Source organism: Mytilus edulis, chromosome 1 (assembly GCF_963676685.1).
Source record: "Mytilus edulis chromosome 1, xbMytEdul2.2, whole genome shotgun sequence".
Lineage (NCBI taxonomy): Eukaryota > Metazoa > Mollusca > Bivalvia > Mytilida > Mytilidae > Mytilus > Mytilus edulis.
The window spans coordinates 3,576,203-3,594,878 of NC_092344.1; the positions used below are offsets into that span (position 1 = coordinate 3,576,203).

General features: G+C 31.7%; 1 protein-coding gene across 2 annotated transcripts in view; it reads right to left on the minus strand.

The window, feature by feature from the left end:
- The window catches only part of LOC139522011 (protein O-linked-mannose beta-1,2-N-acetylglucosaminyltransferase 1-like), a 58,998-nt gene extending 41,240 nt beyond the window's left edge, over nt 1-17,758 (minus strand). Inside the window, exons 1-13 of one of the 2 annotated variants that reach the window (XM_071315802.1) lie at nt 17,646-17,758; nt 15,529-15,613; nt 14,949-15,038; nt 14,236-14,283; nt 13,550-13,652; nt 7,686-7,744; nt 7,147-7,197; nt 5,556-5,637; nt 4,695-4,821; nt 4,300-4,366; nt 3,886-4,063; nt 2,926-3,035; nt 554-638 (exon numbers count right to left, since the gene is read on the minus strand). In XM_071315802.1, the coding sequence (XP_071171903.1) occupies nt 554-638; nt 2,926-3,035; nt 3,886-4,063; nt 4,300-4,366; nt 4,695-4,821; nt 5,556-5,637; nt 7,147-7,197; nt 7,686-7,744; nt 13,550-13,652; nt 14,236-14,283; nt 14,949-15,038; nt 15,529-15,571 (1,043 nt within the window). In that variant the 5' untranslated portion in view covers nt 15,572-15,613; nt 17,646-17,758. The remainder of the gene's footprint in view (nt 1-553; nt 639-2,925; nt 3,036-3,885; nt 4,064-4,299; nt 4,367-4,694; nt 4,822-5,555; nt 5,638-7,146; nt 7,198-7,685; nt 7,745-13,549; nt 13,653-14,235; nt 14,284-14,948; nt 15,039-15,528; nt 15,614-17,645) is intronic. The other variant, XM_071315801.1, reaches the window with a different exon arrangement.
- Between the last annotated feature and the right edge of the window lie 918 nt (nt 17,759-18,676).

The following is an 18,676-nucleotide window of genomic DNA, read 5'->3' on the forward strand; positions in this document are numbered from 1 at the left end:
AAGATAATTCCAATCAAAAGCTATAGGTTGCATTTCTGTAAATATCCGCAATGCAATTTTCCATAAAAGCTCTTGTTACGACCAAAACTGTACCATTTTTACTATGAAGAAATTTTGAAAATTACATCATAGATTGGAAAGTTCATATGCACTACAATTTTTTCAAAGGATCAAAATATAGGGCTGCGCGCCATATTTTCAATGTTTATATGTCTGAACTTCTAAGAGTTGAAACTAACACTAAATTTCTTAACTACCCTTATCTTGACTTTAGGATTACCAAAGATTTCAATATGACCAATATGCATATGTATATTTACTGGTAACATTCCCAAGTTTTGTCTCTATGAGATTACACATAGAGATCATAACTGGTAACCAGTATGTAACCAAAATTAATTTCTATAAAATGTTATATATCTTCCCAAAAGAGGCGTGGTTTGAGAAAACGCTGTATTTACAAAGTGCAACCTTTAGCATGCATACTATGTAAAAGTGTGCAATTGTCAATGGACCATGACATAAGATCTCCGTTGGGTGAACTCTTACTTACTTTCTCTGTCCATCATCATTTACAACAGCTATAATAATGTCTCCCTCCACCAAACTCTCCAAGAAAACTTCCATGCTTGAACTGTCTACAGTCATATAGGTTAATGATTAGTCAAAACACCCATGCTGACACAAAGAAAAAGGTTTTATTGTTTTGTTACTGACATGCTTGGGAATCAAGCTTGTTCCAAGAAAAAATGGGTTATCTAAATACATGTTCTTCATATCGTAATGAACATGTGTACAAAATATAAGGTTGCTGTGACTTCATTGTTAACTACCTTAACCAAAAACTTTAACCTTAGATGTAGTGATTTAAGGTGGTACATAACACTACAGGGAGTCAACTCGGTAAAATCAGCCAAACGTTTTAACTACAGGGAGTCAACTCTGTAAAATCAGCCAAACATTTTAACTACAGGGAGTCAACTCGGTAAAATCAGCCAAACGTTTTAACTACAGGGAGTCAACTCGGTAAAATCAGCCAAACATTTTAACTACAGGGAGTCAACTCGGTAAAATCAGCCAAACATTTTAACTACAGGGAGTCAACTCGGTAAAATCAGCCAAACATTTTAACTACAGGGAGTCAACTCGGTCAAAATCAGCTGAACATTTCAACTACGTTCTATTTTAAAGAAATTTTAAGCTTCTCAATGATCAAAATTGGTGTTAGTCAAACTAATATAAGTTTAACAGTCAGGGGCATTACTTAAACAAGTAACATTTAAAATTACCTATACAAGTAATGTTGAAAACGAGGTTATTTTAAATATATCTTATATAAGTTACTTTTCTAAATATTATTTTTAAAGGTGTCCAACTATACAGATTTTACTAGCTTTAACAAATTTTGGCAGTCATTTGGTTATTTTTCCCCTGAAATGTGAAATCTAATCTTTCTGAAACCCTAATTGCCTTTCTGACACACTTATCCTTCTTAGCAACGCTTTTGGGTCAAAGATTGGTCTCTTGGAACTTTTAAAATATCATTTTCCTCAACAATCTTGAAGGTAGACAGATATAAATAGATAGAAACTTGTGAATTAATTAAGACTTGAAGTTATTTATAATTTGTAACCCAAAACAATTACATATGTTCCTTGAATAAGTGTTATTACTAATTCTTTCAAAGATGTATAAAATAACTTATTCAAGTAATATTTTTGTCATTATTTTTAAAGAACCCTTAATCTCTATACTCCTTTTAAATCTAATAAATTCTTCATTTTATGATATAAAATACTTTAAAAATTCATGAAAACTACATTTAGTCCATGCTTCTATTGAAATTTAAAATAACTGTATTGAGTTATTTTATAATTGTTTAAAACAAATATTACCTATATAAGTAACTAAAAAAAATTACTTGTTTAAGTAATGCCCCTGACTGTTTAAGGAAAATTTCCCAATAAAATGTGTGGTTCAAATATTTTGAAATTTTTATCAAAGGGTCAAAGTTAATATTTTGTCAAAATTTTCTGAAATTAAACGAGCCAAATTAATTTTAGTGAAGGTGTTTGGTACCACCTAAACATGATAATATTTCCAATTTCATTGAACCTTAAAATTGAATTCAAAACTGTTATTTGGCATATAAAAAAGTTCAAATAAAAAGGAGCATGTGTACGATGATCCAATCTGATGTGACAATCACTAATGGTAAACTAACTTCCCAAAACATTAACCAGATACCCGACGGACAGACAGAAAAACTTACATCTTTCTTATCTCAATGCATAAGATTTTCAAATGGAAATAAAATGTTCAATATATTTTGTTTTGTGATTTGCCAATTTATACCACTTCAGTATGTGTGAATAACATTAAAACAATAACGAATAACATAATATAAAAAAACATTTCTAATACAATTTTAAACCAATTCTTATCAAAACATGCATTAAACATAACACAAACATCTATACATGCCTTTATTGAGATGGACTGTCTATCAACTGTTAATATTCATTGTCAATTTATGATATATTAAATTTCAAAATATTTCAGTAAAAACTTTAAATATAAATATGGTCAGAAACAAGAGTCACCTTGGAGCCTCAATCTCTTAGTTGACAAATGTCCCCCCTTATAACTCAAGTGAAGATAAATCATGAATTATGCTTCAGATTGATTTATTTTCATCTATCCCATCAAATTTAAAAACATTTCACAGAGGACATTTCTGACAATTAGATAAACAGAATCAAAGATTGCTGATGGCAGCCATGTTTTACATCTGATGAAGTAAACTTAAAATATAGAAACAATATATATGTGTTTGTACAGGATGTGATCCATTTTACAAAATCCAAAGAGTCTTACTAAATGAGAACCAATATTTCTAATAACAACATGACTTTATAAACCAACCTTTTTCATATGTATCAAACACTGTGACAGTGGAGACTTTCTTCTCTGTAGAACTCAATACAGCTACATTAAATCCTCTCCCTGCATGGTTCGCCCTTTCACCCAGAACACTGTACACAGAACAATATTATTGGAAAAATCAGTCTATTTATTATTCCTAATTCTCATATCAGAACTTATCTAAACACATCAAACTAATATGTCATAATGAACATATGAAAACCTTGTGATAATATATTATCTACTGTTACAAAATGTCGATGACTTTGACAATCTGAGTCAGAACCTGCTGTTCAGTGGTTGTTGTTATTGGTGTGGTTCATAAGTTTTCTTCTTTTCTTGTTTTTTGTATTGATTTGACTCTTGGTTTTCCTGTTTGAATTGATTTACACTAGTCACTGTGTGGCCCTTTATAGCTTACTGTTCAGCTAAAGCCAAGGCATCTTGTTGAAGACCAGATAATTGTTTACTTTTTATACATTGTGACTCGGATGGAGAGTTGTCTCATAGACACTTATTCTATATCTCCTTTTTTATATTGTCCTTAATTGTCTTATCAGATGCTATTTTTTTTTTCATTTAGAGAATAACGGATTGATGGCAGATGCTTCATAATTTCTATTCACAACTATCTAATAAACTGGATATAAATTTAGAACTTGATATATTGTGAAGACACTTTTGTTTAAGACTATATGTTGACCTCTAGATGTCTTTTGGATATTTGTTTAGTTGGTTTGCTGTCCCATGACATAACAATGCATCCAATGAAATAGCACTGTAAGTCCTATAACTCTTACATTTCACCATTAATACTATAAATAGATCTTACATTTCACAATTAATACTATAAATAGATATTACATTTCACCATTAATACTATAAATAGATCTTACATTTCACCATTAATACTATAAATAGATCTTACATTTCACCATTAATACTATAAATAGATCTTACATTTCCCCATTAATACAGATTGTAGGTTTCCTCTGATCACCGTCACCAGTATCCACCATAGCAGTAAATCTACCTTCTCCACATTCTGTAGTCAATCCACACTTGTCTAACTTTTCTATAACCATCTTATATTCTGTCACTTTTGGTATAAACTGTGAAATATCCCTCAATGGACCAACTGAAAAACAGGAGACATATTATGATTATAATTCTTTGTAAACATAATTCTCTTTTTATATATGTCCAGGTAAAATTTAAACTAACCTAGTTAAGTGCACAAAATTTGTTTTCTTACATATGTTTAGAATGAAATTTGTTATATTTAGCAAGTGTTTATGCTTCAAAAGACTTTTTTCTAAGTCTATTTTTTTTAATTTATTTGTAACTGTTATAATCTACATATGTCTTACTTACGAGGTAGAGAGAAGCAACCTTTCTTTTCAATGGGTAAGCTGTAACCACCACGTTCTCTCTTTTTATGCTGAAAAATAAGAAATGAAAATTTGAACAGCTTTTCCTCAAAGTCTTTAAAATCAATAGTGAACAGAAATTGAACCATGTTTTTTTTTATACTACATGTTTACAAGAATCATTATAAATAACAATATTCCTTGTAATTAACTGTTGTCTTCTAATGAGGGGGTAACTATAGAGTTTTCTTTAATATGATTTATATAGATAAGGGGAATGAAACTCATTTACTTATAACTTCTTATCAAGCAGTAGTTTATATAATGTTAAGTAAAATTTCACTCTTTAATTTGGACTTCCAAAACTGACATGGGTAACATGAATATTTTTCAACTTACAAATTCAATAGCTTGTTTCTGTTCCAGTCCTATTTGTCCCACCATTACAAAGGCATCTCTAAAGCCAACATTGTCTATCAAGTCACTACCCATTAACCTAAACCATTGTCTGCCTTCATTGCTCAGTCTAAAAAATAGATAAAAAAGCAATTTATATTATTCTTCTTTTACAAACTTAACATACTTAGCACAGGTTTAAAATTCAAGTGAAATGCAAATTAGGGGTAAAGTCCTTTTAGAGACTTTCTATCTGTCTTATCACAATAAATATATAGTGTTCAAATTTCAAATTCAAGTGAATATGTGTACTAAGTTGCCAGTTGAAGTGACCACAACTTCATGGTAAATTACCGTAACTAATCACTTTGATCTAGGATTCTTTGTTTTTTTTAAACATATGAAAGTTTATAACCATTGGTTGGTCTAAAATTGTACATATTTCACCCTTTCACATTTATATGTTCAGTGAACAACTGGGGTCAAAACCGTTATCAGTCATGAAGTTCACATCGCACAAACATATTTACAGAGACTCAAATTGATGTGACCATAACTTCATTGTAAACTATCTTCCCAAAACGTTAATCCTATAAAGGACAGATGAACAGACAGATGAAATAATTGACAGATGCACAGACCAAAGAACATAATGCCCCTACTATTGTAGGCAGGACATAAAAAGATTAACTTTCACCTAGAATAGACCAATCAAAATGCACAGTATACTAGTTTATTTAGTGGTACTTCTGTGTGGTGGAAAGAATGTTTACTTCAAAACATTAAGCAGTGAAAATCAGAAGGAATTGTTTTAAAACACCATCAGAACTGGTGAATATGACTACTGGTTAATATTTTACAAACCGTTCTGTGATTTCATCATGTGTAACTAAGATAATAACTGCATGTTTTGGTGCTTTCTTCATGTATTGTAAAAATGCTGCATCTATAATGAATCAAATTTACTTAAAATGTAAGCTTTATCTAAAGCAATGAACAAATATACATAGAACATTTAAAAGATCACTTTAATTTAACCTTGTTCAAACAAGGCAAAGGGTCATGATTCATGAAGTTTTGGTTGACTTCTACATAGTTTAAATTTATTGATCTTTCCCAATTAGTCAATGAAAATGAACAATCAGTTTTTGAGTTTGTCATGAGAAGGAGTAGGAAGGAGTGACATTCCAAATTCCAGAAAAAAATAAGCACTCTTTCCCAGATCCCTTAAGAAATATTTTCAATTCCCAAAGTTAAATAGGTGAAAATACTGAATTCTCGCAAAAATAAAAGCCCAATCCAGAATTCCCATAAAAAATGAACGTCTCATCCTGATTTCACGCAAAAATAAAGATCTGATTCAGTCATCCCAAAACATTCCTCTGCCTCTATCATGGATTGCTTAATCTTCTGTTTAATGTGATCTTGTCTTCTATTTTTTTCCCTTAAGGTCATGAAATTTCCTGTCCTTAAGGTTGTACCTAACACCTTAACTAAATTTAATTTTGACAAAGTATTTACTTTGACCCTTTGACAAAAATATAAAAAAAACAAAAAAATTGAACCAACCGTTTAATCAGAAAAAATACACTGGTTATATAGCAGTTTGACAAACACTCATTTTGATCATTGAGAAGCTTAATATTCCCTTAAGAACACAACGTCATTAAAACGTTCTGCTGATATTACAGAGTTATCTCCCTGTAGTGTTAGGTACCACCTTAAAGACTATTGGTTGTGTCATTATAGAACTAAATACAAAATTTACACATAGTTAAATACTTTCCCTCATAGATTTACCAGAAAACCATGAAAATTTACTATGCATCCATGGCCGGATGCAAAAAATTATTTCTAACACTTAAAATAAATTTTATTTGTTAACTTTAAAATTTCGAAAAATCCTATTTAGTAACTGCACATTATATAGCAAACTTTATAGCTGACTATGCGAAATGGGATGTACTCATTATTGAAGGCCATACAGTAACCTATAGTTGTTAATTTCTGTGTCATTTGGTCTCTTGTGGGGAGTTGTCTTATTGGCAATCATACCACATCTTCTTTATAATTAATCTAAAGTAACTAAATTTATTAACAAAGAGTGATAACAGAATAATAAAAGAAGTAAATATATGTGAGCTACTGTTCACTAGTGATACCCCAAAAACGCATCACATTGTATTAGCTGACTCATATAAACCCTGAAACCTAATTTCAGAAATCCTTGTAATGTAGCCCCTGAGAGAGATGCAAAGAAAGATATTCTTGGGACAAACAGATTGATGGATGGCTGGAGGGAACTATAGACAGAAGTAAAACAATTTACCTCCACTTTTTTAAAGACGGGGGTATATTAAAACTTAGCTTATGAAAGTTCTACAAGAAGTAACATACACAAATTTTTTAATTTTCTTTTTTATAGATGTATACACTATACTTAAATAGCACCTACCGTCAGTATATGTGTCAAACACCTTAACATCAGCCACCTCCATCTTATTGACTGAAGTAGAAAATATATTAAAATGTAAAACATGGGGAAAGTCAACCGGAAAACACTTCTGTTTCCTTTGAAAGTGTCATTTTCTCTAATTTCTCAATTATTAGTAGTTTTTGAGTAAAATAAAATAACTGTCAATATAAGGGTTATGCTGATACTACAGGAACATTTCAACACAGAAATTTGAACAAATGTACTTCAAAATTTAATGTATGTGTGCTTGTTTCTATTTATTACCATCTTAAGAAAAGATTTTGAAAAAAACAACTTTTTAGGTAACAAATGATGATTTTGGTAAGAATGTTGTAATTGGGTAGTACGCTGATTTCTCTAACTTACAATGTAAAAACCCATCATAACACACAGGTGTAATTTTATTACTTAAATTCAAAACTGAAGTGAAATCTTTTTACATTTTAACTGAAAAATTATTTGTTGACAACAAAAGCTTTTATCCCTGAAAGAACTTAATGAATGATCTACATACTTACTGTCAACAAACAATATATTAAGACCTCTTCCTCCATTATTGTTGTCTGGACTAATAATTCTGGAAATATATATCATACAATTAAACCATCAATTCTAGATGATAATAAGGTCCATTGATTAGGCCATTCTTTAGAGATTTTTCAGAAATTAATGTAGTCAAAAGCAAAAATATTTCATCTTTATTTATAAAATAAACTTACGGTAAGTACATTTACTACACTGGACAAGGTGGTCAAGATTGTTTATTTTTCACTAATTGTAACCTAAGTGTCATAATATTAACAAATATGTCAGCAAGAAAGGACCATTCCTTGAGTTCTATGGAGATTGATACTTACAACATATTGTTGGTCCATTCCTTGAGGTCTATGGAGATTGATACTTACACTTTACCATCATAACATATTGTTGGTCCATTCCTTGAGGTCTATGGAGATTGATACTTACACTTTACCATCGTAACATATTGTTGGTCCATACCTTGAGGTCTATGGAGATTGATACTTACACTTTACCATCATAACATATTGTTGGTCCATTCCTTGAGGTCTATGATGATTGATACTTACACTTTACCATCGTAACATATTGTTGGTCCATTCCTTGATGTCTATGGAGATTGATACTTACACTTTACCATCGTAACATATTGTTGGTCCATTCCTTGAGGTCTATGGAGATTGATACTTACACTTTACCATCATAACATATTGTTGGTCCATTCCTTGAGTTCTATGGAGATTGATACTTACACTTTACCATCATAACATATTGTTGGTCCATTCCTTGAGGTCTATGGAGATTGATACTTACACTTTACCATCATAACATATTGTTGGTCCATTCCTTGAGGTCTATGGAGATTGATACTTACACTTTACCATCATAACATATTGTTGGTCCATTCCTTGAGGTCTATGGAGATTGATACTTACACTTTACCATCATAACATATTGTTGGTCCATTCCTTGAGGTCTATGGAGATTGATACTTACACTTTACCATCATAACATATTGTTGGTCCATTCCTTGAGTTCTATGGAGATTGATACTTACAACATATTGTTGGTCCATTCCTTGAGGTCTATGGAGATTGATACTTACACTTCACCATCGTAACATATTGTTGGTCCATTCCTTGAGGTCTATGGAGATTGATACTTACACTTCACCATCGTAACATATTGTTGGTCCATTCCTTGAGTTCTATGGAGATTGATACTTACACTTTACCATCATAACATATTGTTGGTCCATTCCTTGAGGTCTATGGAGATTGATACTTACACTTTACCATCGTAACATATTGTTGGTCCATTCCTTGATGTCTATGGAGATTGATACTTACACTTTACCATCGTAACATATTGTTGTTGGTCCATTCCTTGAGGTCTATGGAGATTGATACTTACACTTTACCATCATAACATATTGTTGGTCCATTCCTTGATGTCTATGGAGATTGATACTTACACTTTACCATCATAACATATTGTTGGTCCATTCCTTGAGTTCTATGGAGATTGATACTTACACTTTACCATCATAACATATTGTTGGTCCATTCCTTGATGTCTATGGAGATTGATACTTACACTTTACCATCATAACATATTGTTGGTCCATTCCTTGAGGTCTATGGAGATTGATACTTACACTTTACCATCGTAACATATTGTTGGTCCATACCTTGAGGTCTATGGAGATTGATACTTACACTTTACCATCATAACATATTGTTGTTGGTCCATTCCTTGAGGTCTATGGAGATTGATACTTACACTTTACCATCATAACATATTGTTGGTCCATACCTTGAGGTCTATGGAGATTGATACTTACACTTTACCATCGTAACATATTGTTGGTCCATTCCTTGAGTTCTATGAAGATTGATACTTACACTTTACCATCATAACATATTGTTGGTCCATACCTTGAGGTCTATGGAGATTGATACTTACACTTTACCATCATAACATATTGTTGGTCCATTCCTTGAGGTCTATGGAGATTGATACTTACACTTTACCATCGTAACATATTGTTGGTCCATTCCTTGAGTTCTATGGAGATTGATACTTACACTTTACCATCATAACATATTGTTGGTCCATTCCTTGAGTTCTATGGAGATTGATACTTACACTTTACCATCATAACATATTGTTGGTCCATTCCTTGAGTTCTATGGAGATTGATACTTACAACATATTGTTGGTCCATTCCTTGAGGTCTATGAAGATTGATACTTACACTTTACCATCATAACATATTGTTGGTCCATTCCTTGAGTTCTATGGAGATTGATACTTACAACATATTGTTGGTCCATTCCTTGAGGTCTATGAAGATTGATACTTACACTTTACCATCATAACATATTGTTGGTCCATTCCTTGAGTTCTATGAAGATTGATACTTACACTTTACCATCATAACATATTGTTGGTCCATTCCTTGAGGTCTATGGAGATTGATACTTACACTTTACCATCATAACATATTGTTGGTCCATTCCTTGAGTTCTATGGAGATTGATACTTACACTTTACCATCATAACATATTGTTGGTCCATTCCTTGAGGTCTATGGAGATTGATACTTACACTTTACCATCATAACATATTGTTGGTCCATTCCTTGAGTTCTATGGAGATTGATACTTACAACATATTGTTGGTCCATTCCTTGAGGTCTATGAAGATTGATACTTACACTTTACCATCATAACATATTGTTGGTCCATTCCTTGAGTTCTATGAAGATTGATACTTACACTTTACCATCATAACATATTGTTGGTCCATTCCTTGAGGTCTATGGAGATTGATACTTACACTTTACCATCATAACATATTGTTGGTCCATTCCTTGAGTTCTATGGAGATTGATACTTACACTTTACCATCATAACATATTGTTGGTCCATTCCTTGAGGTCTATGGAGATTGATACTTACACTTTACCATCATAACATATTGTTGGTCCATTCCTTGAGTTCTATGGAGATTGATACTTACACTTTACCATCGTAACATATTGTTGGTCCATTCCTTGATGTCTATGGAGATTGATACTTACACTTTACCATCGTAACATATTGTTGGTCCATTCCTTGAGTTCTATGAAGATTGATACTTACACTTTACCATCATAACATATTGTTGGTCCATTCCTTGAGTTCTATGGAGATTGATACTTACACTTTACCATCATAACATATTGTTGGTCCATTCCTTGAGTTCTATGGAGATTGATACTTACAACATATTGTTGGTCCATTCCTTGAGGTCTATGAAGATTGATACTTACACTTTACCATCATAACATATTGTTGGTCCATTCCTTGAGTTCTATGAAGATTGATACTTACACTTTACCATCATAACATATTGTTGGTCCATTCCTTGAGGTCTATGGAGATTGATACTTACACTTTACCATCATAACATATTGTTGGTCCATTCCTTGAGTTCTATGGAGATTGATACTTACACTTTACCATCATAACATATTGTTGGTCCATTCCTTGAGGTCTATGGAGATTGATACTTACACTTTACCATCGTAACATATTGTTGGTCCATTCCTTGAGTTCTATGGAGATTGATACTTACACTTTACCATCATAACATATTGTTGGTCCATTCCTTGAGGTCTATGGAGATTGATACTTACACTTTACCATCGTAACATATTGTTGGTCCATTCCTTGACATATTGTTGGTCCATTCCTTGATGTCTATGGAGATTGATACTTACACTTTACCATCATAACATATTGTTGGTCCATTCCTTGAGGTCTATGGAGATTGATACTTACACTTTACCATCATAACATATTGTTGGTCCATTCCTTGAGGTCTATGGAGATTGATACTTACACTTTACCATCATAACATATTGTTGGTCCATTCCTTGAGGTCTATGGAGATTGATACTTACACTTTACCATCATAACATATTGTTGGTCCATTCCTTGAGGTCTATGGAGATTGATACTTACACTTTACCATCATAACATATTGTTGGTCCATTCCTTGAGTTCTATGGAGATTGATACTTACACTTCACCATCGTAACATATTGTTGGTCCATTCCTTGAGGTCTATGGAGATTGATACTTACACTTTACCATCGTAACATATTGTTGGTCCATACCTTGAGGTCTATGGAGATTGATACTTACACTTTACCATCGTAACATATTGTTGGTCCATTCCTTGAGGTCTATGATGATTGATACTTACACTTTACCATCATAACATATTGTTGGTCCATTCCTTGACATATTGTTGGTCCATTCCTTGAGGTCTATGGAGATTGATACTTACACTTTACCATCGTAACATATTGTTGGTCCATTCCTTGAGGTCTATGGAGATTGATACTTACACTTTACCATCGTAACATATTGTTGATCCATTCCTTGAGGTCTATGGAGATTGATACTTACACTTTACCATCATAACATATTGTTGGTCCATTCCTTGAGTTCTATGGAGATTGATACTTACACTTTACCATCGTAACATATTGTTGGTCCATACCTTGAGGTCTATGGAGATTGATACTTACACTTTACCATCGTAACATATTGTTGATCCATTCCTTGAGGTCTATGGAGATTGATACTTACACTTCACCATCGTAACATATTGTTGGTCCATTCCTTGAGGTCTATGGAGATTGATACTTACACTTCACCATCGTAACATATTGTTGGTCCATACCTTGAGGTCTATGGAGATTGATACTTACACTTTACCATCGTAACATATTGTTGGTCCATTCCTTGAGGTCTATGGAGATTGATACTTACACTTTACCATCGTAACATATTGTTGGTCCATTCCTTGAGGTCTATGGAGATTGATACTTACACTTTACCATCATAACATATTGTTGGTCCATTCCTTGATGTCTATGGAGATTGATACTTACACTTTACCATCATAACATATTGTTGGTCCATTCCTTGAGTTCTATGGAGATTGATACTTACACTTTACCATCATAACATATTGTTGGTCCATTCCTTGAGTTCTATGGAGATTGATACTTACACTTTACCATCATAACATATTGTAGGTCCATTCCTTGAGGTCTATGGAGATTGATACTTACACTTTACCATCATAACATATTGTTGGTCCATTCCTTGAGGTCTATGGAGATTGATACTTACACTTCACCATCGTAACATATTGTTGGTCCATTCCTTGAGGTCTATGGAGATTGATACTTACACTTTACCATCGTAACATATTGTTGGTCCATTCCTTGAGGTCTATGGAGATTGATACTTACACTTTACCATCGTAACATATTGTTGGTCCATTCCTTGAGGTCTATGGAGATTGATACTTACACTTTACCATCGTAACATATTGTTGGTCCATTCCTTGAGGTCTATGGAGATTGATACTTACACTTTACCATCGTAACATATTGTTGGTCCATACCTTGAGGTCTATGGAGATTGATACTTACACTTTACCATCGTAACATATTGTTGGTCCATACCTTGAGGTCTATGGAGATTGATACTTACACTTTACCATCATAACATATTGTTGGTCCATTCCTTGAGGTCTATGGAGATTGATACTTACACTTTACCATCATAACATATTGTTGGTCCATTCCTTGAGGTCTATGGAGATTGATACTTACACTTTACCATCATAACATATTGTTGGTCCATTCCTTGAGGTCTATGATGATTGATACTTACACTTTACCATCATAACATATTGTTGGTCCATTCCTTTAGGTCTATGGAGATTGATACTTACACTTTACCATCATAACATATTGTTGGTCCATTCCTTGAGGTCTATGGAGATTGATACTTACACTTTACCATCATAACATATTGTTGGTCCAACTGTATTGTCAGTCCCTGTTTTTACATAAAATGATTTTTGTCCAATTCCACATACCACACCACACGCTGCACCTACAACAAAATCATCTGAACACTATAGGTAATGTCTGAGATACAGGTGTGTTTCAAAGGTAAAAAGTATCAAAGGATGGACAAGGATAAAGCTTGTTCAAAACTGTATTTGTCATTCATGATATAAATTCAGTTCTGCAGATAAGAGTTTTTGTTTTAATTGATTGAAAATTAATTAATATTCACATGTTAACAAAATCATTTTGCTGATATTTTTCAAGAATTTATTATTAAGAATTCATTATATAAACAATTCTTTGTTTTATATGGCCTTACGAATACACCATAAAAATAAAGATTTTATCACTGTATTGGTTGTAATACAATATTTCTTCTTTGGAGACAAGTTAAATTCTCCAATTAAAAACACAAGACTTGCTGGGTATTTGAATGATCTCATGAGAGACGTGGTGGAATCTTTTAACTATAGTGCATCTTTTTATGTTGTAATATTACACTTCTGTTCAAGGTAAGGGTGAAGGTTGGCACCTGTTCAAACTTTCAAACCCACTGTATAAATTAAGGCAAAACAGTATATTCAATAGAAAGAAAAAAAATTGTAGATATCCATTTGAGTTAATACCTTTTTCTGGTGACTGTACACCATTTGCATCCCAAACATCTCTCACTCCTGAAAAATAAAATAAGTTAGTTACTATAATATCAATATTACTTTGTTCTATTTAGTTGTGTAGATAATCATTTAAACTAAGATAGAATAATTTCAAGACAGTTTTTGTGGTGCTAAGCACACCCCCACAGTAATTGAGGCCGCACTCATTATTCAAAGAATTAGAAAACAGAAAGAAGTTGTCTGACTGATCACAAGCCCTTAAATGTTACAACCCATACCTGTTAAGCTGCTGACCAAATATCAAGTGTTTCTCTTTGGTGGTTCCTAAGAAAAATTACCCAAACCTTTGTTGGAACAATCAGACTGACAGATATATAGATATGGTGATTGCAATGTAGCCTAGAATGATGATAATAATGATGGAGTGGTATTAAATATCCAGTGGCAAATATCACATGCATAAGAATTAGAAAGGGTTAACAAGATGCAAAATTAAACCCTCATGATGAGTCAGATGTTTAACGTGCAGAAAGCCATTGTACCCTACCATTATTCTGACTCCTATCCAACCAGTCTTTAAACTAAAATCTGTATCCCCTTTGCTTGACAGTTAACCAGAAAATTCCTATTTTCAAATTAATGATCTTAACAAACATAAAATAAATTTCTTCCATTAAACAATATTTATCAACAGTAAATCTGTAAATACTTTTTATTCATACCTTGTAATTCAAACTGACTTCTTGATCTGTTGAAGTATAAATATACAGCAGCTAAACTAAAACAAAGCAATGCCAAACTTTTACTGCAACCTGGAAATAAAAATTTGATTCAAACAAAAGAACATAAACATGATAAACATGATAAATATTTACCAAAAATAAGATTTCATATAATGATATTTAGGAGACGACATTAAAATACCTGTAAGGAATATTGTTCCTTTTTTTTTTTTTTAATTCTTGAGCAGCAGAATTCATTTAACCAACAAATGAGACTACCTTAGCTTGTTAACCTGTTTAACCCCAACCTTAGTTTGATCCTGAGCCAAATCAGGACTTCTGTTTTGTACATTTTTTATAGGAGTAAGATGTTAGTGGTTGGTGTGGTCTGTTGTTCTATATTTTAGGTGATTCTTGTTATTGCTTGTATGTTTTACATATTTCTTATTCCTCAATAATATATATGTAAATGGTTGAGTCTGTTCACCATTGTAAAGTAAAGTAAAGTTATATAGTTTTAAACATTAACATGATTAACAAATAGTGGACCTAAAGCATCTTTAAACTCTTTACTAGTTACCTGCAAGCTTTCTTCCAAACAACCTCCTTATTCTTCTGATCATCACAAATTTATAAAGTAATCAAACATGTGTCATGATTATAACCTGCAATAGAAAAACACATAATTTCTATAAGCTTATGTTTTTGTCAGCATTTGTCATGTTTTCACATTTGTAAAGAGTCTCTTTTTTTGCATTTTGAATTAGCAGAGATTTTACTGTAAATGGTAGGTCAGGCCTATACATAATATTACTTTTAATTGATGAGTTTCTCTAATTCCATCGACAAGTAAAGTCTAAATTATACATGTTATATGTTGTTACCATTTTCTTAGACCTACTTTCATTAACCAGCACAGTAGGGCAAAATGTAATGATGATCCCTGTGTAGTAGGTGGTTTTCTATGCGTTAGGAATAACACCAATGAGAGCTTAAGGTTCTGATTCTTTATTGTACCAGTATGTAAATAACAAGTCTGAAATAGCAATACAACATATATAAATAACAAGCTATTTCATATAACATAATATATATACTTTTACGAATATCACAGGTTATATAGTACAGAAATATAATAAATAATACCTTTAACTGTTATTAACTAAGTAGCAAGTAAAATGTATTGTAAGTAGACAATGTTCAATGATTACATTCTGTGAAATTGACATCGGGTGTCACGTGTACTTTTACAAATGCTTGACCTTTGAATATACACTAAATCGGAATGTGATACATACTTTACGTGTATCTGTGTATTTGTATTAAATACTGGTTTACCTTACAAACGGTATATAATAAATGTTACATCTACATTTATTAATAATGACTTCATTAAAACATATAATACGTATAATAATTAACTACATAATATCATACAACAATCATAAAGTTGCAAATATAATAATCATAAAGACTTATGATGTCAATATTATCGATTCGTTAAAAGCTCCAAATTAACGGGAGGTAAGTCATGTTTACAATACAATATAAACAATTCTAAACTATAAATAAATATACTCTTACCACTTGTGGAGTGAGTTGTACTGATACGGTTAACGGCACATCATATAAACATCACAATCATGTGCTCTACATAATTACATTACATGGAGTCCTGAAACCAAAATACGAACATAAATACTCGGACTCTAATTATAAAAATATACAATGTACCAAATATTCTTTACTCATTCATATTTGTACTTGATAAAAACTATTTACTACAAAACTATTACTTTATATAAATGGAAACACTTTTCCGTCTTTCACTTAATAAGCCGTCATTTATAAAATATAGACTATTCATGACAATAATCAAATAGTAATTATGTACGCAAATTAACAATACAATTCTACCGTGGCAAATAAACCGTATATTATAAAATCATATACTTCTAGCTTAATAAAATACTATCATGTACATCTCGTGTACTTGTGTTACATACATGCGATATGAGGAGAACGTTACAAAACAAAATAGAAACTTTACTAAAATATCATTTACGTGAAAGATACAAATAATGTTAATAAAGAAGTAACTTACAGTATTCTATAATAATGTTGTCCAAAATATAAGGTTTACAGGTAAACTATATGTGGTCAATATAATCAGACCATAAATTCAATGGACTGTCATGGCTATCGTCCCGTGGAAATGTACAGGTACAAAACAAAGGAAATTAAACTTGACCGCGAAATATTAACAACCAATCAGATACAATGATTTAAATAAATCCCTAATGAATATTCATAGAAAATAACGTGAATATTACTATACATAAAAGTAAGGTTTGCAAGTAATAATTTAAACTGAATATACAATATTCAAAATATGTAATTAAGCTTTATAATAAATATAGTAATTAAATAGATGATTTTTACAATATATAAAATTATCATAAAAATCACTCTGCTACACCTGTAGTAAAACAAATTCTGCATTGTAAATAACCAAAGTGATGGAAATTACACACAGAAAGATTGGAAGAGTATTGTAGCGAACGGACACGGATTCTTCCACACCTCTTTGCAACCCATACATGTGTACATAATAAATTTTTCTTCATTCATGTTCTTTGTAAAGCGTTTTGCAGAAAATATCTAGGATGCAAATGGGGCAAATAAGCAACTTATTACCTTGGTTTTTTTTTTTTTTTGCTTTGCTTGTGCACAACTTCCTCTAAATAATATACTGAAAGAAATTGTTTTTACAAAATTTTGATCATTTTTAATCCGGAAGTGATAAAACTTGTTAAAACTCCTGACAATTTACGGTTCGGACTACGGTTTCCGTATATGGAATATTCTTTGTCTTCCGAATACGGGAATAGACTCCTAGGTAGGAGTGTAAAACTTCCCGGAACTTATGTGCTATGTACATATGGACGTAATTTAAAATTAATATGACAAAGAAAAATCGTTAAAAATAACATATATACATTATGTACAGTGGCTTTGTAGTTTAATAAGTTGTTGTGAATCCTTCAAATGTTAGAGTGGATATGCCACTTTTGAAGGATTCCTATTGCTTCAGGTAATGAGTTCCAGTCCGAAATAGTGCGAGGATAAAATGAAAATTTATAGAAATCTTTATTTGTTGATATTTACCTAAATTTATGTTTCCCCCTAGTACGTCTATCAGATATTGTTAACTTGTCCTTAGGAACTTCAATTAACCCCCAATTTATTTTATATAGCATAGTTAATCTAGCTTTTTTCCTTCTTATTTCTAAATTTATTAAAGAAATTTTGGGGGTACAGTGCAAAACAACAAATACAGCTTGTTCAGCTGAGACAAACAGAACCCCTTTATTCAGCTTTCAGCTATAAAATTTCTAAACCACATTGTGAACTCACCTAACACTTTAGTCCATAAAATATATAATAATGAAGAGAAAACAAGTAAATGGGTTAACATTGTAAAAGACTGGTTAAATAAATTAGGTTTTGGTCATCTCACTTTTGATATTTTTAATTTAAAATATCACATAAATACTATCCAACAAAGAATCTATGACCAGGCTTATCAAATTATGAATTGCTCTATCAATAAATGTGAAAAATTAAATTTCTTTTGTCATACTAAAAGAATCAGAAAAAGGCCCCCATATATTGATATCTGTAAACGCAAGACTGACCGATAAGTTTTCAGTAAATTTAAACTAAGT